The sequence below is a fragment of the Phalacrocorax aristotelis genome, chromosome 20, assembly GCF_949628215.1.
Source record: "Phalacrocorax aristotelis chromosome 20, bGulAri2.1, whole genome shotgun sequence".
Lineage (NCBI taxonomy): Eukaryota > Metazoa > Chordata > Aves > Suliformes > Phalacrocoracidae > Phalacrocorax > Phalacrocorax aristotelis.
In genome coordinates, this window is record NC_134295.1 from 5,614,001 (window position 1) to 5,640,797 (window position 26,797).

General features: G+C 54.2%; 1 protein-coding gene across 24 annotated transcripts in view; it reads right to left on the bottom strand.

Moving 5' to 3' along the window:
* Positions 1-26,797, bottom strand: part of MACF1 (microtubule actin crosslinking factor 1) — a 141,671-nt gene that overhangs the window by 72,709 nt on the left and 42,165 nt on the right. For 20 of the 24 annotated variants that reach the window (XM_075115149.1, XM_075115151.1, XM_075115148.1 and 17 more), the window contains exons 6-36: positions 25,304-25,470; positions 24,007-24,119; positions 23,809-23,915; positions 23,212-23,331; positions 23,011-23,106; positions 22,629-22,756; positions 22,422-22,515; positions 21,479-21,633; positions 21,059-21,338; positions 20,480-20,608; positions 20,124-20,201; positions 19,797-19,958; positions 19,096-19,200; positions 18,388-18,483; positions 17,903-18,028; positions 15,492-15,644; positions 14,867-15,021; positions 14,309-14,435; positions 13,670-13,853; positions 12,880-13,049; positions 12,420-12,598; positions 12,084-12,222; positions 11,406-11,599; positions 11,067-11,229; positions 10,679-10,762; positions 10,463-10,570; positions 9,725-9,823; positions 9,398-9,550; positions 9,217-9,305; positions 8,636-8,771; positions 263-5,557 (exon numbers count right to left, since the gene is read on the bottom strand). In XM_075115149.1, coding sequence (XP_074971250.1) covers positions 263-5,557; positions 8,636-8,771; positions 9,217-9,305; positions 9,398-9,550; positions 9,725-9,823; positions 10,463-10,570; positions 10,679-10,762; positions 11,067-11,229; positions 11,406-11,599; positions 12,084-12,222; positions 12,420-12,598; positions 12,880-13,049; positions 13,670-13,853; positions 14,309-14,435; positions 14,867-15,021; positions 15,492-15,644; positions 17,903-18,028; positions 18,388-18,483; positions 19,096-19,200; positions 19,797-19,958; positions 20,124-20,201; positions 20,480-20,608; positions 21,059-21,338; positions 21,479-21,633; positions 22,422-22,515; positions 22,629-22,756; positions 23,011-23,106; positions 23,212-23,331; positions 23,809-23,915; positions 24,007-24,119; positions 25,304-25,470 — 9,384 coding nt within the window. The remainder of the gene's footprint in view (positions 1-262; positions 5,558-8,635; positions 8,772-9,216; positions 9,306-9,397; positions 9,551-9,724; positions 9,824-10,462; positions 10,571-10,678; positions 10,763-11,066; positions 11,230-11,405; positions 11,600-12,083; positions 12,223-12,419; positions 12,599-12,879; positions 13,050-13,669; positions 13,854-14,308; positions 14,436-14,866; positions 15,022-15,491; positions 15,645-17,902; positions 18,029-18,387; positions 18,484-19,095; positions 19,201-19,796; positions 19,959-20,123; positions 20,202-20,479; positions 20,609-21,058; positions 21,339-21,478; positions 21,634-22,421; positions 22,516-22,628; positions 22,757-23,010; positions 23,107-23,211; positions 23,332-23,808; positions 23,916-24,006; positions 24,120-25,303; positions 25,471-26,797) is intronic. The other 4 variants (XM_075115160.1, XM_075115159.1, XM_075115158.1 and 1 more) reach the window with 1 other exon arrangement.

Consider the following 26,797-nt stretch of genomic DNA (forward strand, 5'->3'; position numbering starts at 1 on the left):
GCCAAAAAAGAGTCTTACTTATTAGTCATTTGTAAGTAATGCTTTAGCAAAAAGAAGCCACAACTAAGCCTTGAGTGTTTTCAGTCATACATCACTGGGTCCTTTGCCAAATCCATTGCAGCTGATACTGCAACATCAAGCTCAAACATCCACTCCTCTCATTCTGTCTGTCCTCTGTGCTGAGGGCCTCGGAGAGATTTAACATCAAACACACACAAATAGCTCATAAAAAAAGTCAAAATAGCAAAAAGCATCAACTTACCTGGGCTGGTCTCGTGGATTCCCTCGAGGTTTCCAGCAGCTCCCCCTCCAGTATCACAGGTAAAAGCAAGCCCCGATCGCCAGGACCCAGCTGCCTGGTCCTCTCCTGGGGTGTTTCTCCTTGGGATTTTGGGGGAACAGGGGCACCTCCGTGGCCTGTGCTGATCTCCGCTCTTTGCTCTTGCCGTGTCTCTTCTTCAGGCTCAAGGACTGCAGAGATTTCCTGAACTTCTCTGGGTTCCTCTTTGATAATTAACTCATCGGGCAGTTCGCCTGCTGCAGGGGCCGCACTGGACATATCACGGGTAGTTTCCACCTTGGTGTTCTCCTGGGTCCTGTTGTCCTCTAGGCTCAATGCCACCGAGGAATCATGACCATTTCTGATCCCACCTTTCATCCCCTCTTGAGTTTCTCCTTGTCTTGGGAGGACAGGGAACACCTGACCCCCAGCGAGGTTTTCTTTGTCTTTCTCAGAAATTGTCTTATTTTCTTCTTCATCCCTGCTGCTCCCCATGTGCTTGGCTGTGTCTCTTGCCAATCCAGCAGCAGTCTTGGTGGTGGTTCCATGTTTTGGTTCTGGCGTGCTTGAGATGAAGTCCTCTTCCTCCTCCTTCTTCCCTGGGATTTCTTTGGAGATCAGAAAAGGAAGGGACTGCTTTTCTGCAGCAGGTTTCTCTGGCTGAGCGCTGTCTCCTGAGATACCAGTCTGCTTTGCTTTCTTTTTCTTGCTTTTCTGTTTTGCGGTAGGTTTTAGCTCAGTTTCACTTGGTTTTTCTTGACCAACAAGACCTTCCACGTCCAATCTCAGGGTTTCTCCTTTGATGTGCTTGACAGTTTTTTTACCCGCAAGCTCGTCTCCTGCAGCCTTCATAGGGATGCCAATCTCAGGGGGTTCTCCGGGCTCTGTAGGACCCACCTCTCCCTTCCCTCGACCCACAGTAACAGATTCTCTCAGGGCTGCTGGTGTTACCCCACCCAGGCTGCCCGCTTGCTCTCCTTGCTCAGAAGCCACCACTGCACCTTCTTCACCTGCCACAACTCCCTCTGCACTTACAAACCCTCTCCTCCTCCTCCTCCGCCTCCTCTCCTCCTTGTCCTCTGCACTGTGAAGCACCTCCGTGTCCAAGAACGACTGCTCTTCCTGCAATCCCAGTCCTTGCACTTTCTCTGTCCCTCGATCTACTACTTCTCTCCTCAATCCCTTCCCCGAAGCTGCTCTCACCTGGGAGCTGCTTTTTGCAGTCTCTTTTTCCATAGCCCGTAGCACCACCGTCCCTTCGGAGAGAGATGCTGTACCTAATACTGACGGGTATTCTGGAGTCAGTTCAACCTTTTCTCGGGGCTGATGCGTTACACCATCCTCCAAAGTCTCCTGAGGTTTTGATTTCCCTTCTTTTGGTGTCACTGCAGATCTCCTGGTGGCAGCACCTCCAGCCGTGCCGTAGCTGATGGCTTCAGATACGGCTTTATGATCAGCACCATCAGACTCCTTAGCAGCACTGGTAGAGACGATGACATCTTCTTTTGGAGATGTTTTTTCCATTTTTTCCTGGAAAAGGTGGGACTTATCTCCCTTGCAGACCTCAGAACCATATTTCTCTTCAGATACTTGCACCTCCTGAATACTGGCAGCTAATTTTTGGCTAATCAGTTCTTTTTCAACAGCTTCCTTTAAAGTCAATCTTTTCCCGCCGCTAGCATCAACAATTCCCCCGGTCCTCATCTGGTTGCTGGCGATGAGTTTGGCCATCTCCTCGTCCAGCAGCCCTTGCTCCACAGCAGCGCTCAGGGAGAGCCTCTTGCTGACAGCGCCCTCCACGATCCCACCGCTGTCTGCCTGAGCCTGCAGCAACCGCAGAGTGGGCAGAGGGTCCACCTTCCCCAGCCTCACTGCCTCGGCGCACGTGAGCTTGTTCCCCGTCACCTCATCCTTGATGGCTCGGAAGGGATGGACCTCCAGATACCTCTGGCCAGATTCAATGTCGATTTTACACTTCTTGATGAACTCTGAGTAGGGAACGATCATGCAGGTCTCGGGATCTACAATTCCTTCTTTCATTTCTGGAGATGACAGGACTTTCTGCATAACCTGCTCAGGCAGCAAGCCCTCCTTCACCGCTTGACAGAGTGCCAGTCTCTGGCCAGAAGCAGAATCAAAAATGCTTCCACTCCCAGCCTGGATTTCTTGCACTTTCCTCTGGAAGTCCGGACTAACGAGCCCCAACGATACTGCCTGGGGCAAGGGCAGCTTCTCCTTCGTCACCGGATGAACATAGTCCTGCAGGCACATGCTTTCAGCTTTCGTGAGTTCGTTACATAGATCTTGATTGATTAAACCATGTTTCATTGCGTCATTTACTGAAAGCCTCGTTCCAGACATGTGATGGATTATTCCTCCATCAGCAATCTGCTTGGTCAAGAGCTGAAAAGCTTTTTCCTTTTTCAGGAGCCCTTTTTCAACAGCCTGTGCAATAGTCAACGGCTGTTTCATTTTAGGATCCACAATTCCACTGGTTTCAGCCTGTAAGCTAATGAGCTTCTGTCTGGTCACCTCATCGGTGCCTTTCCCTTTGGAAGCCTTCTCCAGCTTGGCCAGTTCTTTCTGACCTGTCGGCTCTATCAGGCCCATATTTGAAGCCAAAGTGACCGATACTTTTTTGCCACGTTTTAAGTCAACAATCCCTCCAGTAACCACCTGCCCTTCCAAGATCCTCATCGCCGTTTCCTTGTCCAGAAGGCCAACTGCAGCGGCGTCCTTGACAGAGTAGACAAAGTTATTGCCTGGGTCAAGAACGCCACTTATTGCTTTGTCGGGTGCGAATACCTTCTGGAGAAGCTTCTCATCCATCAGACCTTCTTCAATGACGTCCTCAGTGGTTAATGATTCACATGTATGTGAGTCAAAGAAGCCACTGAACATCTTCATTTTCTCCATTAGTTTCACAGCTGTGTGGCTGGGCACCGCTCCACAGGCTACTGCTTCATTTAGAAGAAGAGTCCTGCCCGTCTGCTCATGGATTATGCCACCACTTTGGAGCTGCGTTAAGAGCATTTCCAAAGTGTCCTCCGCTTCCCGCTCTGCAGGCGCTGGCAGGGACGTTTCATCAACACCCTCATCACCTGATACCTCCTCCCCCTCTCCTTCTTCCACTTCCACTACACTTGCCATGTTTTCACTTTGCCTCTCTCTTTGCTCTGCCTCTCCCGTTTTAGGGGGCACAATCTCCTCCCCTCCCAGCAGGTCATTCGCAATTGGTTCCTTGTTTAGCAAATAAATCTCTGTAACATCTTCTGCCTCTAGTTCAGGTTCTTCCACATCCTGAGACCTCTCTGCCATGATCTCCTGTCTACCTCTACTTTCTGAAACGTCCATCGATATGCAGATTTCACTTTTCACAACTGCCCCACTTTCCGATGCCCCCTTCTGATCTTTGATACTTTCCACTCCATCTACTGTAGGAGGCTTGGAGTCTTCTTCTGCCTCAATCATAATTTCCTCTGTTTCTCTGAATCCACCACCAAGGTCACCAGGACGTTCTGGCGTTGATAGTTCTACCTGATGTTTGTCCTTGCTTGTAGAAGCTCCTTGCTCTCTTCCAAATTCAGCATCAGTTTCACTCTTGATGGTAGCCTGTTCAGTATAGGTCTGCTTTTGCTCCTCCACAAGCAGGATATCTTCTGCATCCTCCAGCAGGAGGCCTTCGGGTCCCATCACCACCTCCCCGTTCTCCAAAGCAGTTCTGGGTGGCAGGACCTTGTCTCTTTGTTCTTTTGAAGGAGCAAATTGAAACTCCATCTGCTGCAAAGCCAAACCATTGCAAGGCTCGCTTTCAAGTGCTGCATTTGCCTTTGCCTCCTCAAAACCTTCACCCCCTTCCAACATGTGTGCACAGGATCCATTTTCTTGGGTTTGGATGAGGGCTTTAGTGATATTGTTCAACTCTCCATCCACTAAGAGCAGCTTCTGGCCATCATGGATGTTGATATAGCTGTGAGTCATCAAGTGGAACATCAGCTTTTCGTCGTCACTCCTTAGCAGAGGGTCACTTTGCTCTCTGTGACCTGTGGGACTCCTTCCAGAAGAGCTCTGGCCATGCCTGCTTCTGCTTGGAGAGCCAGCAAGCTGCACGCTGGCCATGACATCGGGTATGGCTGTGGATTTCAGCTTCTTCACCACATCCCTCTCCAAGATGCCGTGTTCAACCGCTTTCTTCCAGGACAACACCTCAGTGGTTTCTGGTATAAAGACAGCCTTAATGAGTTGCCTCTTGCTGAGAATCTTGTAAATCAACTCGGTAGACAGGATTCCTTGCTCTAAAGCGTCTGCAACCGGGACGATCTCTCCTGTCTCTGGCCACAGGAGCCCCATGAAGGACCACAGGGATTCCAGGACCACCAACGCAATCCTTGGTGCTACCAACTCCTTCCTTACAGCTTCATCAATTGTCAGTCTCTCTCCCGTGACGGTATCGATGATGCCACCTGTCTGAAGCTGACGGATAAGAAGCATGCATGCCAAATCCTGGTCAATTAAATTATGTCTCACGGCCTCGTCCACCGTCAGCCTGTGCCCTGTCCTGGGGTCAACAATGCCACCAGCAAAGAGGTGGGCTTCCAGCAACCTGACCGTTACCTGCCTGTCTATCAGCCCTTCCTGGACTGCACGGAAGATGCTGACTTTTCTGCCTGATTTCAGGCTCACCATCCCACCCGCCAGCTGCTTGACTGGGAGCAGCCTCAGTCCAGTCTCTTGGTGGATGATGCATCGGTGCATGAGCTCGGGCAGACTGATTTTCTCAGCAGTGTTGGGGTCAATCAAATCCTTGCCACCCTCCAGGTGAGACAGAAGTTTGGAGTAAAGCTGAGGGGTAAGGAACCTTTCTTGCACCGCTGTCTCCATGCTGATTCTGCCCTGACGGACTTTAAAACCCCCAGTGACGAGCTCAGCTTCAAGAATCTTTAGCCCAATGCTCTCACTGATCCTCCCCTCCTCTATTGCAGCAACAACAGGTAGGAGCTGCCTCCCTTCATATCTGACTTCTTCCACCTGGTGCAGAGCATCCTTCAATTCCTGCAGCACCTGGAATGTCCTGAGGTCGATGATATTTCTTGCCAGACCTTTCTCCAAGGAGAGTTTCTCATTGGTCTCTGGAACAACTAAGTCAGATGTGATAACCTGGGCCTCCAAGAGGACGAGGCCAGTGTCCTGATCTATAAGACCTCTCTGCATGGCACCAAAGACAGGGAATATTTCTACCGTGCCAAGATCGATCACTCCTGCCACTGCTTCATTGCCCTAGAACAGAAAGAGAAGGAAAATAATTAAATCAAAATCAAGCATTGCCAGCACTCAGCTTGTATGAGGTCCAGGGAGGTCTCAGTTTCCAAAAAAAAGTTTAAAAACCCTAAACAGGCTAGAAAGGAGTCCCAAGGTGTTTGAAATGCAACTCCAAAGGCATCCCAGCACGCAAATTGGTGCATTTGCTCGCTTGCACATTGCCAGCAAGTTTTAACGCTCATCTAGTCCATCACCCAGGGCAGCACTTGAGAGGCTTCCAACATCCACCAACAGTAACGCAGCAAAGCGACAAGCAGCAAAACCCAGAAGTGCTCCTAATGCTCCATGAAGAAACAGGGAAGGAGACCAACAAGCACACCAAAGCCATTCAGCAACTCCTGCTTTAAAAAGGAAAGACAACAGAAGTCCACTGTGTACTCAGAGGAGAAAAAACCCCAAAGACGCCCACTTCAGGGTATCGAGGAACCTCTCCCAGCACAGCTTCCACCCTGACTCCTGCCATGCTTAAATCCTGCACTTCCCCAAGCAGATCTCAAGTGCCAGGACAGCCAGGGAACACCACAGAGCCCCGTGCCACGGAGCAGCTCCCCAGCCACACAGACCAGCCATGCACTAGGGCAGGAGCGCTGCATGCAGGGCAGCTCCCCACGCACCACCGACGGCGCCCACTCTGCCCTGCTCCAGCACCTCGAAGTAGCTGCGCTCTTCAGAAAGGGCACGGAGAGAAATGTAAGGAGTTGGAGGTCCCAGCATGGAAACAGTGACGGATTGGGAACGGACCATCTGCTTTGGTGTTTCTGGAGGGGCTTTTCTGTTCTCGCTGGTGTCCCCACAGGGTCAGTAATAATTAGGATGACATGGCTCTTTGGATGGTTGGGCCTCTCCCAGTCCCACTGGCTGGGTCTCAGGTTGGCCCAAGCACTAAATGATTTTTGTGGGGATAGGGAGGAGGGAATCTGGATTGTGGAATGAATTCCTTTTGCATCCTCAAGACCACCAGATTTTTTTTTAATCGGTAAGTCTAACAGCACAGGCGGCTGGGGGTGTTTGTAGCTGCGGCACAGCTCGGTTACGGCACAGCAGAGGATGCAGCCTCCACCAGGCTGGTTTGCAGCTTCCCCCACTGCCTTCTGCTGCAGAGACAGAGTGAATCTGCTGGAAAAACCTAAGCTCTCCACCATCATCGCCAGACTCGGGCATGCACGTTGGGAGACGAACAAGCCGTGGAAAGACAGAGAAGAGGAGGGAGAAAAAAGAGAAAGGTCAAAAAGGAGATTGGAGGGAAGGGGAGGTAAAAGGCTTTTACTTACCCGAGTTGCAGGGTGTGCCTTGAGCAGTTAAAGACAGAGCCTTATGGAGCAGTTCAGCCGTATCACACACAGTGTAAAGCTTGGTGTTAGCGTCCAGCATGCGACTGTTTTGTTTGCAAAAAGAACCCCACACACAGGTCGTCCTCTTTCACTTTGTGTGTTTTGTTTGTTTAAATCCCGGAGGGTTAGTTAAACTTGTAAGCAAGGATGTCAGTTAATCTTAAAAACAGTTGACATGAAACACAAACTGTACAGGGACACATCATGCTCAATTTAGCGCGTTCTGCTTTGCATTTTTGTCTTTTATAACTTCTCTCTGACAGTTGGATGTTTCCAGCAAGCAAATGTTAAGAGTTCCTCATGCTCCCTCTACAGTGAAGCAACTGCACCGCACGAGAGCCGCAGGGATCGTCTCGTAGACGGGCCGGGGATCTACGGCGAAGCCCCACTGCCACCTCTTGTTTTGGTTCCTGGGCTTTGCCGAGAGCGTGAGTGAAAACTGTTCTAGCCTGAGCCCCAAAGCGCACTTATGCTGTGTGAAAACATCCCAGCAAGCCCTGGAGAAGGCTTTTGCTATAAAGTCACTTTCCTCCCAGGACGGAGGAGAAGGGAAAGGAAGAGGCATCCTTTCCACAGGCAGGCTGCTCTCAGCTGCTCTCCCGGCAGCAGCAGCAGAAGCATCAATGCTGTGATGGCTTAGCGGCGACTAACGAGTTGGTTTGCTCACCGTAAGCTTTCTGCTGCCAGCATGAGGGCTAAAGGGCTTGCAATAGAAAGCCTTTACTGCACCGAGACACCTGAAATGTGCTATAAAGTCCAATTTGGAGAGAAACACTCTATGTTTAGGTGAAAGCTGGACAGGCAGATTTCAAACAAGCAGCCCCGTCGCCCTCTTCCCATAAGCAGCTCGAACAGGGCTTCACTCACGGACCCAACAGCCAAAACCTGCATCACGCGTCCAGACCTGAGCGGGCCGTTGCTTCAGAGTACAGGGAGCCAGCAAGCAAACACACAAATATATCCATCGACACATGTATATACACTTATATAACACGTACACGTATATCTGTGAATGACCGAAGACAGTTCGTAACAGAGGCAATAAGGATGCGCTTTCAGCCCTCCCTACCCGGCGAAACAAGGATGGGGATTGATGGGAGCGCTGGTGGATGTGAACAGGGGATGGGTCCAGCTCCGGGTCGTGAAGGTCTCCCAGGTCAGCTGAGGGCCTGAATGGTGCAGTCGCTTCCCACTGGGGAGAGCAACTTCATTCAGCCACAGCTGAGACAAACCTCTTGCCAGACCCCGAGACATACGAGACCGCACGGGCAAACGCCCTTCTGCAGAAACCCACCTTCCTGCGTCTCCTGCAGGCAGGCAGCCTGTGAGATGGAGCCCTCTGCGGTTAAATCACTGAGAGGGCATTCCGCAGAGGACACAGAGGTCCATCTACATCCTTCCCCACCAAGCATGAACAAGCCAACCCCTGTGCACAGGGCAGAGCTCTGATGAAAACCATTGATTGCAAAGGACCTGGAAGGCAGCAGGTAAACGGCTCCTGCTTGGCCTCCAGGGACCACCCCTGCCTGGGTGCTTCGGGTGATGCAGGGACAGAAGAGAAGGGAGGGCAACCACGTGCAAGTAAGAAAGTCGACGGGCTGTGAGCGGCCGGTGGTCATGAGACACGCGACCAGGCAAAACCTGTTGCGCACCCTGAGGAGTGCCCTGTGTCCGTGCAGCCACCGGACCAAGCGGGGACCAGTACCTTGTGCTCTGCCTCCTGAGCCAGCTGGCTCTGGAGCTGCTGGAGCTGCTCCGTGGAGTCGCTGCAGAGCGCCTGGTAGGTCTCCTTGAGGGCACTGATCTGAGTGGAAATCTGTTCCTTCTCTGGATGGGAAAGCCTGCAAGGGGAAGGGGAAATCTCTCAGAAAAACTGCACAAACCCCTCTGCAGAATTAACATGTTCTTCTGGTAAAGGAAAAGGCCAAACCCACCATGAGTCCCCTTTTCTCACTGCCCTACTCCTTGCCTGGCTCAGCTGAAACCAGCAAGGGTAACTGTGCTCAGCGAAAGCTGACCTGCACTGTAATGATTAAATCCCAAATATAAAGGGCTGGATTGCTGCTAAAGGGGATTAATATTGTCCCAACAGGATAAACAGGTTGCATATTTCATAGCTCTTGTTGCAGATAAGAAAGAAGACAACCATCACATACAGCTCATCACTGTTTTCAGCAGGAGTCAGGCACTGGACCCGAGGGACACCAGCCCACCAGCACCAGCCCTAAGGTATCTCATCTCCCCCCACTGCTCTCCCTGCCCGCCCCTTCCTCCGGCCACACTCACTTGTGGCTGTGTTTTGCCAGGAAGATTTGTGAAGTTTTGATGGCCTCAGAGACCTGCTCCTTCTTCGCAGCCAGCTCCTCATTCAGGGCCTGTCAAAATAAAAAACCAGAAAGAAGCTTAATTCAGCCGTGGAAAAAGAGCAGAAGTTAAGCAAACTGCCTGACGGTTGTCCCCGGTTTACCTGCTGCTCCGAGATGGATTTCTCGATGTCGCCCAGCTCTCTGCTCCCGGCAGCAGTCGCCCTGCCTTGTACGCTCTGCTTCAAGCCCAGAGCCCAGCCCAGGAGTTCCTTCACCTTGTCCACATGCTCCTGCTTCTCCTCCTCCACTACTTTCTGCAAAGAGAGGAGGAAGATAACCACGTCAAAGGGGTCCCAGATTTCCAAAGATGGAGAGGTTTTCGGGGCAGCGCCCAAGACGTAACCTGAATGTGGAGCAGCATCCCTGGGGGTGCTAGGAAACGAGCCAGCACATTCTGAATAGAGTTGAGTTCCACAAAACACCCTTACCTCCTCCTCCTCCAGCCGCCGGAGAGCATCGCTGATATACTTCACGTGCTGCGTGGTTAATGTTACCAGAGCTGTATAGCGAGTCCGCAAGTCCATGAACTGCGAAGGGAGAGAGAAACGGGGCGCATCAGCCACGACCGGCGGATCCAGAGCGACGTACTTTACAGTACACGACACGGATGCACCATCTCTCGCTTCGGGAAGCCCCCCAGGCACCTCGGCACACCCGGTACGGCATCAATGAAACGCAGCAAGTCTGATGGGGAGGGTTGTGGCCACACACGGCATGCTGCACAACACTGGAGCGAAAGGGAGACGCTGGTCACGGACACTGGGGCGGATGCTCAACTCTTACAGGAGGGCTACCGGGATCTTTAGTATCCACACGGAGCAGACAGGACCTCGGGTCCCTAAAGGTCTCATCCCAAAGATCCACACACAGTAACGCTGCATGGCGCTCTGGTTATTTACCTCGCAAGGCTGAAGGGCTGAGCCGACCCCGCTGGATTTGACCCAGGGGTTCCCAGGAGTCTAGGTATTTCATACCTGGTGCTTAGAGCACTAAGCCATCCTCTCTGGCTATTGGAAAAAATAGCGAGGGTGGAAACTTTATTTATACAAGAGAGTTCAGCAGAAAGGAGCTCATTTCACAGTGGCTGCTCGGCAGTTTGCTCGGCATCGAAGAACCCCCTGCACAATTTCTCCCTGGCAAGGCTGGGCGGGCGGCCGCGCTCCTACCTCCTGCGTGATGGCGTCTGAGGACGAGAGCATGCGCCGGCGTTTCATGGGAGACTTCTGCTGCGACTCGACAAACGCCCTGTACGTCATGAGCTGCAGCTCGTAGTCCTGCAGACACAACCAGGGGTGGAGAGACATGGAGCATGAGAGATGCGAACTGGGCTGGGGCCGTTTCTGCCCAGCCAGCCTCATCTAGGTGCCGGAGGGGACCCGTACCTTGACAGCAGCTGAGTATTGCTGGGAGAATTTCTGACACTGGTCCAGTTTGGCTTGATTTTTCTCGATTTCTGCAGCCAAAGCCTTCAACAACATTCAAAGCAAAAATGGTTGTCAGGACAGCTGCCGTGGGCTGAATTCCAGTCCCCATCCCTCCCCTTTTGGATAAAGTCTTTATCCTCTTCAATTTTTTATGCAAGACCTCATCTCCACCTCAAGCTAAGCAGAGTTCCTCTGCTTTCCAGACACCCAAATCAGGCCTGCAGCTTCTTCCCCACTGTGTTTCATATTTTCAAGCTCACAGATGAAAAGATTTTAGTAAAAGGAAAGAGGGGACACAGTCAGTGCAGCGACCACACCACTGAGACATCACAAGGTGCTCTCTTACAGTTTGCTGGCTCAGCTGCTCCGACAGCACCCGGCTGTCCTCTGCCTGCCCAGGCTTCATCAGCTCCTGCTGGACCGTGATCTCCTCGATCCACTGGATTAGGGCACTGTGGCACTGCCGGTAATCACTCAGCACCTCCTGGATGCTCTCCAGCTCTGCATGGCTGAAACAAGAACCAGGACAAATAAGAGGAGGGCAAAATGCCACCATAAGCTATAGGGATAGCCCAGCCACCAGCGGGAATCCCATCTGGAAAAATATCGCTGCTAACAAGCCTGACCCAAGCTCTCAGCTGAAGCATGAAATCACATCTGCGAAAGGAGGCAGGAGGTTTCTCACCGGGTCTCAATCTGGGTGCAGACTCGCTGCCAGCGATCCCACAGCTGGCTTCCCTTCTCTTGATAGCGCTCGAGGTCAATGCTGCGCTCTTGTCTCAGCCGGTACAGCTGCTCTCCCACCACCTTTGCCTTCGCCATCTCCTCCTCCAACGTGGAGAAGACGGAGCTCTTGTCCTTCACTTCCCCAAGCCATTGCTGCAAAACCAGCAAGAGACAGCACCGGTTCAACGTCATGGAAAGCAAAAGGCACATTAAGTCAGAGACGCCCTCCTGCCCGGAGCTGACAAGCCTGGGAAGGGGTTTATCTTCCCGCTCTCCTTAACCTGCAAAGAACTGGCTGATTATAGGAGGTGCAAAATGGAGGGGACCATGGTCCCAGCTTGGAGCAAGTCAGGCCGGTTCATCCCATCCTACAGCAAGAGGACACGTAGCTGCCAAGATGCTCACACGCGCCAGCATGTGCCCTACAAGAGACGGCACAAGCCACGGCAGCTCCTTTACCTTTACAAAGCAATAAGGCATCCCATAAGCAGCACAAAATCCTCCCGGCAGCTACACTGAGGCAAGCAAAATGGCATACAGTACAAATTCAGCAAAGAAAGGGAAGGACCCCGCTTGACAAACGCCAAAGCGTTGGCTGGTTTCCGCGTGCCCGCCTTGGGAAGTGAACGGCACCAACCTGTAACGCCGCTCTGTGAGACTGAATCGCTGCCAGGTCGGCGGGCACTGCCTCCTCTTGGCTCAGCTTAACCTCATACCCTTTGACCAGAGACTCTGCTCCTTGGGTGTTACGAATAATAACATCGACTGTCTTCAACCTGGCAAATCAAACAGAGGCAGCACAATGACATCCAAAATTTCACAGAGATCCTCTTGATCGCGAGGCTGTTTGCACCGTGTGCTGCGGAGGGACGGAGCTCAGCGCAAGGCGTGTTAGTGGGCTGGAAGAGAGGTCTTTAGCAGAATCAGGCAGATACAAAAAGGTATTTGGGAACAGAGGCACATCCCGACTCACTTGTCCAGGTAGATGGAAGACAGCCCGTACATCTGGTCCATCTTGTTCACCACCAAGTCGAGTTCAGAACGCAAGTGGGGTGTGCTGGACCCCGCGGGTGCCTTGTTGAGGAAGCTGTAGCATCTCTCAGAAACGAACCGCAGGTCTGATTGCAGCCGCTGCAGATCCTCCTGCAGGCGCTACGGGAGGAAGGGAAAGAACATGAAAGGAGAGCCCAAGCAGGCAGCGAAAAAGCAGGACGGCCCTTGGCAAAGGAGGTGGGTATGAAACGAAGCAGGGAGCCCACCTGGAGAGGTTTCCTGCTACTTGCTGTGCAGCAAGATCCTCTCGAACCCCACACAGTCACACACCCACCACCCACACGTTCACCCTGGAGAAGTTAAAAGCTATTTTTAGCACATGCTAAAGATGAGCGGCCACCACCCCCCGCCCCTCCACACCTTACAGCAGCAGGACTGACCTCCTGCTCTGCAATGCGGATGGTGTTTTCCTGGATAGTATCACCATCTGCTCGGGCACTGCTTGGGGACTGGATTCGGCTCAATAGCCTCTGCTCACATTCCTCCAGGCGCAGACGGATATTCTTCAGCTCTGAGAGATACGTCCTGGCAACGGTCTCATCCTTGTCTTCTGCGAGTCACAGACAAACCAAAACTGCAGCTCAAACAATCCCGGCCGGTACCTGTCCCAGAGGGGACCTGCCGGGAGCCCCGGAGCCAAGTGCAGCATCACGCTGACACCGAGTCACCAGGCTCTCTGCTTAGATGGAAAACTAGTTAATCAAATCATCTCATTCAAATGCAGCTGAGAATGAGTCCAGCACAGGGGACCTCGCATGACGAAGCTGGAGTCCCCAGTCTTAGCGGGACTCGGTCCTGCTGCGTCAGGCCGGGAGCCATCCGCCGCTCTGAACAGCGGGACTGCGACTGCCACATATATTTTCTTAAAGATTAAATGCAGGAAGAAGTCCTTGCTCAGGATGTGTCCCAACCAATGACTAAACCCATCTCCAACAATTTAGGGTAAGAGGACTCAGCAGTTAAGCTGGAGCTGCAAAGCCAAGCCCTCTCTGCAGGAACGTTGCTGGACAAAGGCCGAACACTTGAATGGATGGAGAAATAAAGAGAGCAGCTGCTCACACCATCAACTAGCTGGCTCAGAGAAAAAAAAGAAAACTAAGCTATCTCATAAATCCTTTGTTTATGAGTCCCCACAGCTCCTGGTTAATCCATCAGCCCTTTGAAGCTCACCGTTTTCCATGGACTCCAGCAGCTGCCGGATGTGTTCCTTGGAAGACTCCACTTCCTCCTCCAGGCGCAGCCGGTCCGACACCGAGAAGAGCTCCGAGTCCCGGCTGTCCTGCAGGAAGTCCTCGTAGTGCGCCTGGAGGCTCTTCAGGGCTTGCTGGCACTCCCCTTGCGCTAAAGATCTGAGCTGCAAGTGGAAAAGCAGCACATCTAACCACCGGGAATAACTTCCTACACATCACTGAAGCCACCCTCCCCAGCTTGATCATCTTGATTTGCCAAGTGAGTATTTTCTCTTTAGAGGAGAAGGGGTAAGCTCCTCCCTATCAGCCTCATGCCTCCCTCCAGCCTTGCTCACTTGCTAATGAAACGTTAAGTCCACAATCCCTTATGCTTATTACAGTTCAGCAGCAAACTGCTGATGCTCTTTTTATCGGGAAAAACCACAATCATTTTGCTTGGAGGTTGTGTAACCTCCAAGCTCAGGTTTTCCCACTGTTCAATGTGCACAGCCCCTTGACTTCCCCAAGCCTGCAGTCTCTGGTCTTCCCTTTAACACTTCCTTTCCTCCTCAGCCCCATGAAGAAGCCCGGACAGTGAGCAACGCAGCCCCAGAGCCAGGCAGAGGCGTTCCTACCGTACCTTTTCCATGCTGAAGCTTTGCACCAGGGTTATGTCCTTCCGCAGGTAGTTCCAGGAGATGAGGCTCTTTGTGTTCATGTGGAGCTGGTGCCAGAGTGCCATCACTTTCTGGTACAGCTGTTCTACCCTGCAAGGGGAAGGAGCAGGTCGGTCAGCCCTGGACCCGCACAGCACGCTCAGCCCTCACCCTGTTAATCCACAGCCATCGCTGCCAGCCAGCAGCCCATGAAGGCAGCGATCCCAGCCTGGCAGCCTGCAGCAGAAGATGCTCCTGCTGTTCAGTGCCAGAGACCCCCGGAGGGATCCCTCCTCTCAAATAATCATTTTCTCTTTTGCAAGCTACTGTAGCAGTTGCTGTGATGGAGTTCGCAGCTGTATAACCATGAGGAATTCCTTCCCTCACCCCAAATCACCTGTGCCACCCACTCCTATTCCTCCACCCCAGCTCCTCTCCCACTCCCACCCCAGATCTGTCCCCTTCCCATGTCACCAAACCCTTCCCCATCTCCCTGCCTTCGCACCTCTGGGACTCCCCTGCAGCAGAGTCCAGCAAGTTACCTGCTGGCCACCTCGATGGCCTCTTTGTTGGGCGGAGGGATCAGGAAGCAGACAGAGGGCACCATGGCCTCATTCCCCGTGGGACTGATCACTTTCCACTTGGTCCTCTGGGAATTGTCCTCCAGCACACACTCGTCGTTCCTGCAGATGGTGATCTGCAACGGCACCAACACCACCCGGCCCATCAGAAACCGCCGGCAGGGCTGCACACGCCTGCACTTGCTGCCAGCTCCCCTCCTGGGGGAGAGCCAGCTTCCGCAAATATATACATATATATATTTTAATCAAGCAAAAGCCTGGCATAGTGCCAAGCAGTGCAGCACGCTCATGTCTGGAGAGGAAGGGACAAGGAGGTTAAACGGAGTTGGCTACCACCCACAGGCTTATTTGGCTGAGGCTGATGAAGCCCATCCTCCGTGGGGAAAAGGACTTTAGCTCCTGCCCAGAATAAATCTGAGACATGGAAATCTGCTGCAGGACAAACAGCTGTGCTATTTCCCTCCTCCTGTCTTCCCACTCCGTTCCTACTTTCCATTGACAGACACTACAGAGCTCATCCTAAACCATCACTGCCTCGCCCCTGCCTTCCCCTTCAAAGTCACGCCGACACCCTTCCAGCCCTCACCTCGATCTGCCGATAGTCACAAACAGCCTTGATGGGGATCGTGCTCTTCACAAGGTGCTCCGGGTTCCTCGGCCGGAGCTGAACGATGGTTTTGGACCGTCCCACCAGGCTGGCGACGGAGCTCTTCGACTGAATGAGCTGCTCCTTCTCGTCCTGGCAGAAAGAAGGATGAAGGACAGGTTGCTCGAGGCAGGGGAGAAGAGGTCTCTCCCAGGCATCTCGGCACCCCCCACCCCATTGCTGGCCTGCAGGAGCTACGCTGGGATCTCAAGGGCTGAACAAACTTGTCAGGAGGATCCTGCTGCCCTAACGGGATGGGAAGAGGGGTCAGGAGATGGCATGGAAGGGAGAACAGACTTCCAGTCAGGGTGGGACCTCTCCACTACTACTCCCACTGCCCTGCAAAGCTGCATGCACACCTCTGGCTCTTTTGCTGCTAGGACAAGAAAACATTTTCTTTCAAAAGGGAAAAAAAAAGAGAACACAGCATACACTAACATTAAAGTCCAGGAGGTGTAAGGGGCCAAGAGCAGGACAAGCTCCAGCCCAAAGCCGGGGGCGTTTAGTTGTCTGGAGGAGACACCGCAGAAGCATGCTCCCTTTTCTAAAGCAAACGATGAAGGCATGTTTAAACCAATGGCTGGAATGGGGATACGATGAATTACATGGATAAAACATCTCAGGAGAAGGGGCTAGCGGTGGAGTGATCGCACAGGTCTCTGGGTTTGGGGAGAAATTTGCCGGTTGGAGGAAGATGCTGCATAATTGATTCCCACAAGTCCCTGCTGGGTTCAGTGATGGGACAATGCAGGGGACTGGTGGCAATGCTCCCCTGGAAAAGTCTCTGGCACCAATGGAGACGTGTGCGGATCACGACACTGGCAGCTCGTGTGATTACTGGTAGCTCAGCCCGTTCGGGCTGCAGAAGTTTAAAAAGGATCCCAGAAAAATGTTCTCCCTCATGCTTGGTACTCTCAGGGTCGGTTAGTGCACTAACAACAGTGGAGGATAATTTAATGGTAAAAAAAAAAAAAAGAAAGAAAAGAATAAATGATTAAATAAACTACCTGTGCCTGTCCCAGGGAGCATGATTGGAAGAAATACAACTTTAACTTATTAGGTAAGAAAGAGTAATATAGCTGAGCTCAGGGCAGCTGCCCCAGTCCTGAGATCGTGGCCACTCTCTGGCTGCCCAGACAAGCCTCTCCCACCCCGGATGGCACCTGCCAGGCTTCTGGTGTTGCAGGGCTCGCAAATATGTACCCCACGAGCCAAGCTGGCTGCTCCATGCCCTGGTAGTGCTGGAGGACAGACCAGGATGACCCCGAGACTATGACAGAGAGGATGGGACCTCCCAAGCCTCCAGGAGAGAAGACGACGAGCCCTAGCGCAGCTGATGCACCCATCACGAACACCCAGTAACGGCATCTCAGCTTCACTGGGGACACACTGGAAATCAGTGGTGTGCACTAAGAGCAAAGCCAAAGCAGCCACCTGCCTCCACACCCTCAGATGTCACCTCCTTCCACTTCCACCAGTGGCTCAGTGGTCAACCCACAGCCCAAATCCTCCCCCATCCCTGGTTTCAAACACCATCAGATGCTTTGCTCCTTGGGGGTTTATTTTAGGTTGTTTTTTTCAGGCCAATTCAGACAAGAAGATCACAGCGTGATTGCCCATCATCTGCTCTCTGCTACGCCGCAGCTAAGCCAGGCCACGTGGTCAGAGACGAGCGCTGCCGAGCTCCCAAGCCCCAGCCCCGTGCCCCGTCCGGCTGCCCTGGCTCTCCCCCCACCGGCACAGCGCGATGGATTAACATGGGATTTGGTCTGGATAAAGAGCACGCATTTCTCTGCATCCCACCGCGCTCCTAGCAAGCACCAGCTCAAAAGCAGAAACGGGAGCATCCTATGGGCCCTGCGCAACACCTCCGACGGTGGAACATGACTGGCTCCATGCAGACCAGGATGGCATGATGGGCACTGATGGAGAAGAACCAGCTCCCACATCAAGCTACGCGTTTGCACAGACGGCACACACCGCCTGCTCCTCACCCCGAGGATACAGAAAGACGCTGGACGGTGCCTCCAAGCGAAAGCAACCCATCGGCTGTCGTAACGACCGAGATCGGCTGCCATCGGCAGCGTTACATCTGCGCAGCGGTGCAGCTGGGGTCACACAGAGCCTGCGCCCCATGGCCACGTACAAACACATGCAGCAGCTCCAACAAAAAGCAGAACATTGACCGAGACGGGGAAACAAACCACGTAACAGGAATCCGCGTCGTTGCGGGAATAAAACAAGCCCAGTTTTCCCTGGGAAGCAAGAGGTGACCCAAGCAACGCTGCTGGACCGGAGCAAGAAGCCCACCCATCGCCCGCCCAGGGTGGCGGTGATGTCGGAGAACCCACCATGGAGTCCTGCAGCAGGTCCTCCAGCCGCGTCAGGCTCGTGTTATGGTCGCAAGAATACTTCCTTTTGATGGAGTCCTGCAGGTTGCGCAGGTAGGTCTCCGACTCCCGGGCGTCGCTGAAGAACTGCAAAGGCAAAGAGGGTCGTGGAAACCTGCACAAGTCCCCCAAGCAGTCAGCGGCACGCTGCAGGCAAGGCACCACCCCAACACCTCAACCAGCAGCTCCCCGTGCTATTCTGGCCTTAGGGCTGCAAGGCAGTGAGCATCCCACGTGGATGGCCAGAACTATGTGGAAGTTGACCCCTTTTGCCCTAGCGAGCCATCCCCAGAGAGCAGCTAAGGAGAGAGAGGTGGTTCAGGAGAAAGCAGCCCCCATGAGCACCACAAATCCTCTACCCCAACGGCAGCAGCAGTGTATGAAGCTCATGCAGCGGGATGCAGTGGATGGTGAGCAGGGAAATTTAGGGTTCCCCTCCCAAGTACCTGGAAATAGGCAGCGTTCTCCTTCACATGCTGTTCCACGCACAGGCAGAGCTGCTTAATCCACTGCCACTGGGTCTGCACGGCAGCACTGTAGGCCTGAGAAACACACGCACCAAACGGCGATGAATAACGAGCATTTACCAGCCAGGAGGGTCACAGGAAGGACACAGCTACAGCCGGCAGCATGTACATAAATGGGTAAGATCTGGATGTAACCAGGAGGGTTCGGACACAGGCATGAAGAGCAGGAGACGGCAGACCCTGGACCAGTGATGTCGGGGGCTGCGGCAGGCACAGGTTTGCTTTCTCCCACCCCAGAGAGAAACAACCAGGAGAAACACATCCCTGCAGCCTTTTGCTTCACCACTACAGTTTTCCTGGGAGCCTGGATAACTCCAAGGGAGCTGAGGCCATTCCCTGCATCACCTCACTGCAGGAGAGGCTCATGCTCTGTACAAGCGTATCTGTGCCTTAAATTTGAGGTGAGGATTATTTGGGAACAGCCTCAAGCTTCTCATTGCACTCCCCACAATAAAACAGCTCTATCACTGCACTGATGTTCCTCTGCCACCACAAACCACTTTATCAGCCCTGGCTGCCCGTAAGGGCACCCTGGGGTGGGACAGCAAGTTTCCCAGCCCTGTGAGTGATTTGGTGAGAAGATTTGGTGCCAGCCGATTCTCAGGGCTCCGCCACATGCCCACTCACCTCTACGGTTTGCTTGGCCGGGTGGTTCTCCAGGGACAGCATCTCTGCCGTGTCTTGGAGGGAGCGGAAGATGTCCTGCTTCTCTTCCAGCTCCATTGTCAGCTCCTGCGTGAAGGACACAAGCAAAGTCCAAATCTCGGCTACAGGGAGCAGCCTCACTCGGGCCACGTGTCCAACTAACACAACGCGCAGCATGGAAGCGCTGCAGTAAATACCAGGGGATCTCAGGGAAACCAGCACGGCTTATGGGAGCACCACAGCTGACTCCCATCAGGATGCTTCCTGGGCACCAAACACACCGGGCAGATGTAACACAGATACTGGAAACCTGCCTGGGGATCTCTTCAGTTCCAGACAGTGTGATTGTGGAAAGGCAGCAATTTATTTATACTGCTTTAAAGAGGAATCAACTTTCCTCTTCAGTCAGACTTTTTTTTCCCCAGCTAGTTAAAGATGCCTTTAGCTCCAAATAGTGCTAAAAAGACTCGGCTGAACAAACACCTTTTTGCACTTTCTGCTCTAGGGAGAGCTCTTCCATCAGCTGCACTCACGAGCTACACACTCAGTGACTTGGGAGGGAGCATCCAACCTCTGGGGACCTCAGGTCTGTTGGTAGCTGAAGGTCCCACAGCGGATCACAAGCAGCAGCAGCACAACCAAGAGAGCACGCATCCCACCAGCCCTACCCCGGGCTCACTCACCGAGAAGTAGTTTTTCTTGGCTGCAATGTTAGGGTTGTTGTCGCTCCAGTCGTAGGCCAGTTCCTCCTCCTCCTTCTCGTTCAGCCAAATCAGCTCAGCCGTGGCCCGAGACACAAACCCGTGCAAGCTCTGGAGGTGTCTCAGCCGGAAGCTCGAGGTTTCCTGAACACAACGAAGCGTGATTCCTCTTCCCTGCTCTGAAGGCGACCAGTTTCTTCCCTCCTCCCCCCTCCCCGGCCTCGGAGCAGGGATGCTCAGGAGCAGGGCAGCAGGGATGGACCCCACGCTCCCCAGGCAGGGCTATAAACCCACTCGGAGCCCACTCACCATCAGCTTGCAGTACTGCGTCTCCAGCTTGCCAAGCGTCTCCATGTAGCTAGCGCGGAAATTCTGAGACATTTTACCCTGAAGGATGAAAAATGCTCCTGTTACCCGACACAGGACGGCATCACTTGAAACCGCACCTCCAAATCTTTCTCCCCAGTTTTGCAGGCGCAAAAGGAGGCACAGAGGATGGCTCAGGGCAGCAGCCTCTTGCACCGGCCCAGCGTCAATTCAGAAGCTCCGTCCTTAAAAAACACCTCTGCCCCAGACACCTCTACCCACAAGAGCCGATCCTGATGCCCTCGCCCTCCCGCACACATTGTGCCATGCACTGTGTCCCCCAGCCCGTGCCACCATACCTCATACATCCGCGCCTCCTTTACACTGGAGCCCAGGTCCTCCACGCTGGTGTGGATGTGCCGCTGGGTCTCCAGCTGGGTTTCCACACTCGGCAGGTCGCTCCCCCACTCTGCCCGCTCCAGTCTCATCTGAAACAGGCCAAGAGGTCCAAGTCAGCCCCACTCATCTGTAGGAGCATATCTCAAAAGGACACAAGGGCAAGGAAGCCTCCGAGGTCACTCAAGAGGGAACAAACACCACGCCGGTCCTGGTGGAAGGTCCTAAGCTACTGCTCCAACACTGAATGACTTCTGGGACAGCCTACCCAAGCTCCACACCCCCATAAGACCAAAGGACTGACTAGATCAGTACAGATGTGCTTCCAGCTTTGAAAGGATCCTCTGATACCCGCTGATCAGCAGGATCATGAGAGAGAAAACCCAACTCAAGACAAAAGCGTCAGTGCTCTCCAGAAACTTTGAACCATCAAAGCAATTATTCACAGATAAAGGCAGGAAAAAGAGCCCAGACCAGATTCCTACCTTCCCACATCAGAGTGAGCAGAGGCAGGTAATTTGGCCCGGCAAGGCAGCACTCACCTGCATTTCCTCCACCCAGGCCAGCAGCTCGTACACGAACCGGAGGCTGCCTTCGTCCTCGGAAGAGGAGATGGCCACCAGCTCTGTCCTGGTCATGGGCTTCCGGAACCAGGAGGCAGAGGAGGTGTGCAGCCCTTTCGTTGTCAGGGACTCGCCCTTCAAGTGTGTCGTACTCAGTGTGGAAGTGGGCACCAGCTCCAGGGTGGAGAAGTGGCCTTTCCTGTACAGGTTGGTGCATTCCAGTCTCAGCGTCACCAGCTCATCTTGCAGCCGCATGATCCTAGAGGAACAAGCACGGCACGGCTAAGAAGATGCATGCACACTCTTTCCTTCCACACAACAGAGCAGAGGAGCCCTTGTGCAAGAGCCCCTGACCGTGTTTCTCCATCCGCAGAACATCTTGGACACAGCCCCTCTCACCTGAACACCAGCTCCTCGAGCTGGTAGTAATTCTCATCCCGAAGGATCTGCACATCCACCTGTAGCTGGCGGATGAGCCCCTCGCACTCCTGCAGATACACGACCACGTCGGATTCGTACTGCACCGGCTGGCCCGACTCCAGGTGAGCAGCGTCCTGCACCGAGAGAGAGGAGACTGAGGGCTGGGTCCCCTCAGCCCAGGCTCGTGGACAGAGAGAACACGATAGCAGCCCAGCATCAACTCCGAGACTGAAAAGACCTTTTGATCCACAAGCTTGACGTGAGCAGAAGAACCCGAGTTCAGCGCTCACACCACGCCCAGGACATCCCCTTTAGAAAAGCTCCTGCAGATGAACTGAAAGTTTCTAGTGATATATGGGCTCCCGTGGTTAGTCCCATGGACAGTCACTTAAACGTGCATCTCATTTCTTGCTTGGGTTTAACTGTTTTTAGCTCCCAACCCTTACACCAACTTCTCCCAGAACAAAACACCCCTCTTCAGAAATCTGTTCCCTACCCAGGCAGCTACAGTCTGCAACCGAGCCCCTTCCGCCAGTCTTCTAGACAAATAAAATAGATTTTTGGGTTTTGAAGCCTCACTATACAGCAAGCTTTGCCAGAACTGCAGTTCTCCTCCAAGCCAGCACCTCTGCAGACGTCCAGCATCACTAGCTGCATCCCTGGAGGCAGCCTCTGCAGGGCAAGGCCATCCTCCTGCCTTCCTGCCCCTAAGGCCATCGTGCCATAGATTGCCAGGTATCCTCCACCGCCCCTACAGCCCCTCTGGGATAGGCTCAACGCCAGAAGAGAAAGGAAAGCTGTCCAGGGGAACCCACCACCCCACGCAGAAGAGAGGGGAAGAAATGGACGTAAAAGAGGCAGGAAAGCAAAAAAAAAAAAAAAGAAAAAAATTAGGAGGGGGAAAATAACACCCCCCACTCACAGCCTGCAGCGTGTTCTTCGCAAGAGTGAGTTTTTCTTCACAGCTCAGAGCACCATTCTGGATTTTGTTAGCGATTTGTAGCAGCAATTCTAGCCTGCGATGGCAGAGGGAGAGAGAATGAGAGAGAGGCTTTGGGCCGTCCCTCCAGCCAGGGGAGCAGGGGACGTCCCCGCGGGGGACTCCGCGTGCCGCGGGCAGAGCACCGACCTCTCCACCGCCGGCCGCAGGAGCTTCTCGCGCTCCAGCATCTCTATGATGAGCTTGCCCCACTCCTCCTCCACGTCGTTAGGGTGGTAGCCCTGGGGCAACTTGATGCGTCCAAATTCAATCCATACCTGGGGAAAACACGAACAGAATGGCATTTCCTACCTCCTCAAGCTGGCTAGAGAGAGATTACAGCAAGGGAAGTGGGGCTATAAGGCAACAGCTCTGCCTCCGCTCCTGCAGCGTGCTGCTTGCTACATCATTTACCCTGAGGGTTATTTCCACTTCTCCATTCCAAAATAAACCCAAACTGAGCACACTTTAGTCTTGCTAAAAGCACAACACTCCCACCTACAAGCCTCCAGGTAGCCACGATGATACTTACCTCTAACAGTTTGTAGAGTTCCTCTATCCTTCCCTTTTCCTGCTCTTTTGCTGGGATTTCAGTTTCTTTGAAGTGTATGTACTGGTTATAAAGTGCCTGGGATGAGAAAGGCTCATCAGAAACCGCCCTGGGGAATGCCACCACCCAGCTCTCAGCACTGAGCACATGGGACACTGAGGATGGGCCTTGTCCAGGACCTACCTTTAGCTCTACAGGGTTCTGGGGGAAGGATTTCTCTGACATGAGTATCGTGTGCTGCTTGATCCATGAGATGAGGGACTCCACACGGCTCTGGTACTCCAGCCACCTCGAATCCACCTCCTGCAGGGCGAGAGAGCGCTTGCAGAGCTCTGCCGGCGGGCAGGTCTCCGTGGGGGAGAGGCAGAGCCCAGCCCAGCCGAGCAGAGCACAGAGGGAACCGGGGTGCCATGGTCACAGCTACAGGGTGCATCATCCGCCTATGCCTCCCTGCTGTGATGCCATCCCAGGTACAGGAAGGAAGGGGAGGAGGAGGAGCAGGAGGATGGTCCTTCTTGCAAGCTGGTCCCTGGAAGCCAGCTCAGCTTTCCCAAGAGCTCAAAACCCATGGCAGAACCAGCAGAGCCTGAAGAACACCGCAGCCCTACAGCCACACCGGCAGTTCTCAGGGCAGACATGTTAATGGGGAAGGCTCCTTCCTTCCCGAGCCCCTTCCATCCAGCATGGATACAGAGGATGGGGAACCTCCAAACCCTTCCCACAACAACCAGCTGCCTCTCAAATCGCTGTCCCAGCCTCCCAACCCACAGCGATGCTTACAATAGCACTGATCCCTTCTCCTCCCTCAGGGACTTTGGGAAAGGCATCGTAGATTGAAGACACGTAAGTTATCACAGATTTCTCATCCGGAGAGGGGACGTCCACATCTGACAGAGGGAAGCAGAAAGGCAGTGAGGAATGGGAGCGGGTGGAGAGGTCGTCATCTCCCCGCACCAGCCGCTTCCCCTGGCCACCCACCTTCGGCATCCAGCAGCCGCGTGACCCCCAGCCGCTCGGCGATCTCGAAGGCCTGCTCCAGGTTCTCCCGGTTACTCTGGATCTGCACCCTCTCCATGTCCACCAGATCTGGCCTGCAAGACACGCACCATGGTCACAACGTTGGCAAACAGCACAAGATGCCCAGGGCAGAGGATCCCAGGCTGGTGGCTCTCCGAGGGGACCTGGCCTGCAGCACCCCCCCAGCTCAGCCCCTTTGGGAAGGGGATGTTCAGCCTGTGAAGGAAAACCTCCCCTTGGAGCAGCCCTCTCCAGTGCCGCTCTGTACCCAGCGTGCTGGGCTGGGACTGTGAGCCCTCCCGGGAAAGCTGTGAACAAAACAGCCCCAAAGCGGGGTGGTGACACCCCTCTGGAGGACGTGGGCAGAGCCCTTTGCCCATGGCAGAGAGGACGGGAGGCAGAAGGCACGGGCACTGCCAGCCCTGTGCCACGAGCAAACACCAGCAGTGATAACAGAACAACGCCAGCAAGCCGCAGCACAAACGAAGCGCAAATGAGCACGGCAGAGCCAGGAAGATCCCGGCCTCCGCAGCCACACCATCCCGGTGAGGTCTGCTCCCCACCACGCACCCCATCTCCTGCCTGCCCCTGCCTGCGGGAGCTTTGCGTGTCCTTTGCTGCCCGTTCCTCCCAGCCACGAGGGAGCACAGAGCAGCACGGGAAGGCAGTGCTATTTCCAGTTACCAGGAGATGCTTTCTCACGGGGCCTTTGCTATTCTCTTTCAGGCACTCAAAGCCGTGCCAAGTCCCCCTGACCAGCCAGGGCAGAAGCCGGCCCCAGCTCTGACTCGCTGCCTATGCTGAGCAAGTGGAAGGTGTGCAGTGCTGTGCTGTCTCTCAAGGACCTGCAAGAGGTTTAATTGCTGCTCAGGAGAGCTCCAAGATCCTTGGATGAAAGCGTGGATGGAAGTGCTGCTATTCCTGGAGAGCAGAATGGACAGCAGTAGCACGCAAAACACTGCAGCCCTCCCATACTCAAGAGTTTAAAAGCTATGCTTTTTTGCCTCTCTCCCCAGCCTCATTCAAGATGTTTTTTCTTGCAACCTGATGTATTTGCTGCTCCTTCCAAGCATCTACCCCCAGTTACCTGGCAGAAGAGATGATTTCCAGGTGAAAAAGCCATTGCTACCTGCAAGCCTCACCTACATCTCCAAGCATTCCAGACCATCACCAACCACGCAACCACGTCTGCTGGCTCTGAGGTCCCCAGCCCTTCCGCCCACCCAGAACATCCTCTCCGCTGCTCCTTCCCACCTACCTGTATCTGTGGATGAGCGCGTTGAACATCTTCCCGTCGCTCCAGCATGATGAGAAGTTGGTGCACTTCACCCCGATGTAACCCGCCGTCACCTTCTGTGTCCACAGAAGCAGCTTCTCCTTGGCCGACATATCCCCTGACTCCCCGCTGATGTAGATGTCGGAGATCTGTAAGGAAGCGGCGCAGCCATGGGGTGATGAGGGAAGAAGAATGACCACCAAGCATGGCCAGTTTCTATGAGCTTAGCCGAGACCCGGCAGCTGCCAGGAAGGGCAGGAGGAAACTCATGGTCACCGTGGGGAGGAGGGGACCCCACAGACGTGGGAAGGGACCACCAGACCAGCAGGAGAGCACTGGCATGCCAAGGTGTGGCGTGGTTTGGGCAGGCTGGAGATCCAGGCAGGCGAGGGAGGCACAGCCGTTTGCCAACCCCGTTTCGCGGGGGCACGAGGTGCTGCTTGGCCGTGCGTGCTGCACAGCACAGCCCTGCTGCCACAGGAGCCGCCACCGCCGGAGCCCGGCTTCCTACCACCACCGAGCTCACCAGAGCTGCTCCTCTGCCCAGGCTCCGCTCTCGGGAGCGGCTGCTGCCACACGTGCTCCGAGCACACCGGGGAGCAGCGCTGCACAGCCGGCAGCCCACAGCCCGCCCCGGCGAGTCACACCGGCACCATCCCCCCCAGCCAGGGCTGAGGGTGCAGCTCACCGGGAACGCAATGCCCAGGCGAGACGGGGGCTCAGGTGGGTCTCTTCGCACCCCGAACACGCTGTGCTGACAGCAACGCTTGTGTGCCCTCCTGTACAAACCCACCCCGCTGCCCACTCCTGCCCAGCACCCTCGGACAGCCGGGGCTCACGCAGCAACAGTCGGCCCCATCCAGAAGCACCCCTGGCTGGGCGGCGAGGGAGCACCCAAGAGGTGACCACCGACACCATCCCTCGCTGGGGCTGCTGGTGTGGCAGGGGATGCTCCACCTGGAGCATCATGTTGTAAAGAAAATAAAAAACCCAAAACAACTTAAGGAGTGGGGAACAGCGCTCGGAGGTGTGGTTTGAGAAGATGCGTGGGGCAGAGGCCTCCCCTTGACCTCCAGCCAGGGGAGCTGCTTGGAGCAGCACCACCAGCTCCATCCCAGGGAGAAAAAGGCAAGGATGGGGAGAAGGCTGTCGCATCCCCCCTCTGCCTCGCCAAGCCTGGAGGAGCAGGTGCAGGGGGTGCTGGTGGCAGGGGTGCCGTGACCCACTTCCCCAACAAAAGAGACCGACAGTCACAGACCCCTCTTAGACAGACGCACAGGACTGGCTGCGAATCCCAGACTTGCACGTGACAAAACGCACGTGTCTCTGCATGCCAGCATATTTCTGATTGGCACGGCTTCCTCCTCGCCCATTCCCCCCCCCCCAGCTCCCCAATTAGTACAATTACCTCCCCTTAATTAAGGGGCAGACAAAGGGGAGGATGTGAGCCTTGCGTATTTTCCAGGGCGACTGTGG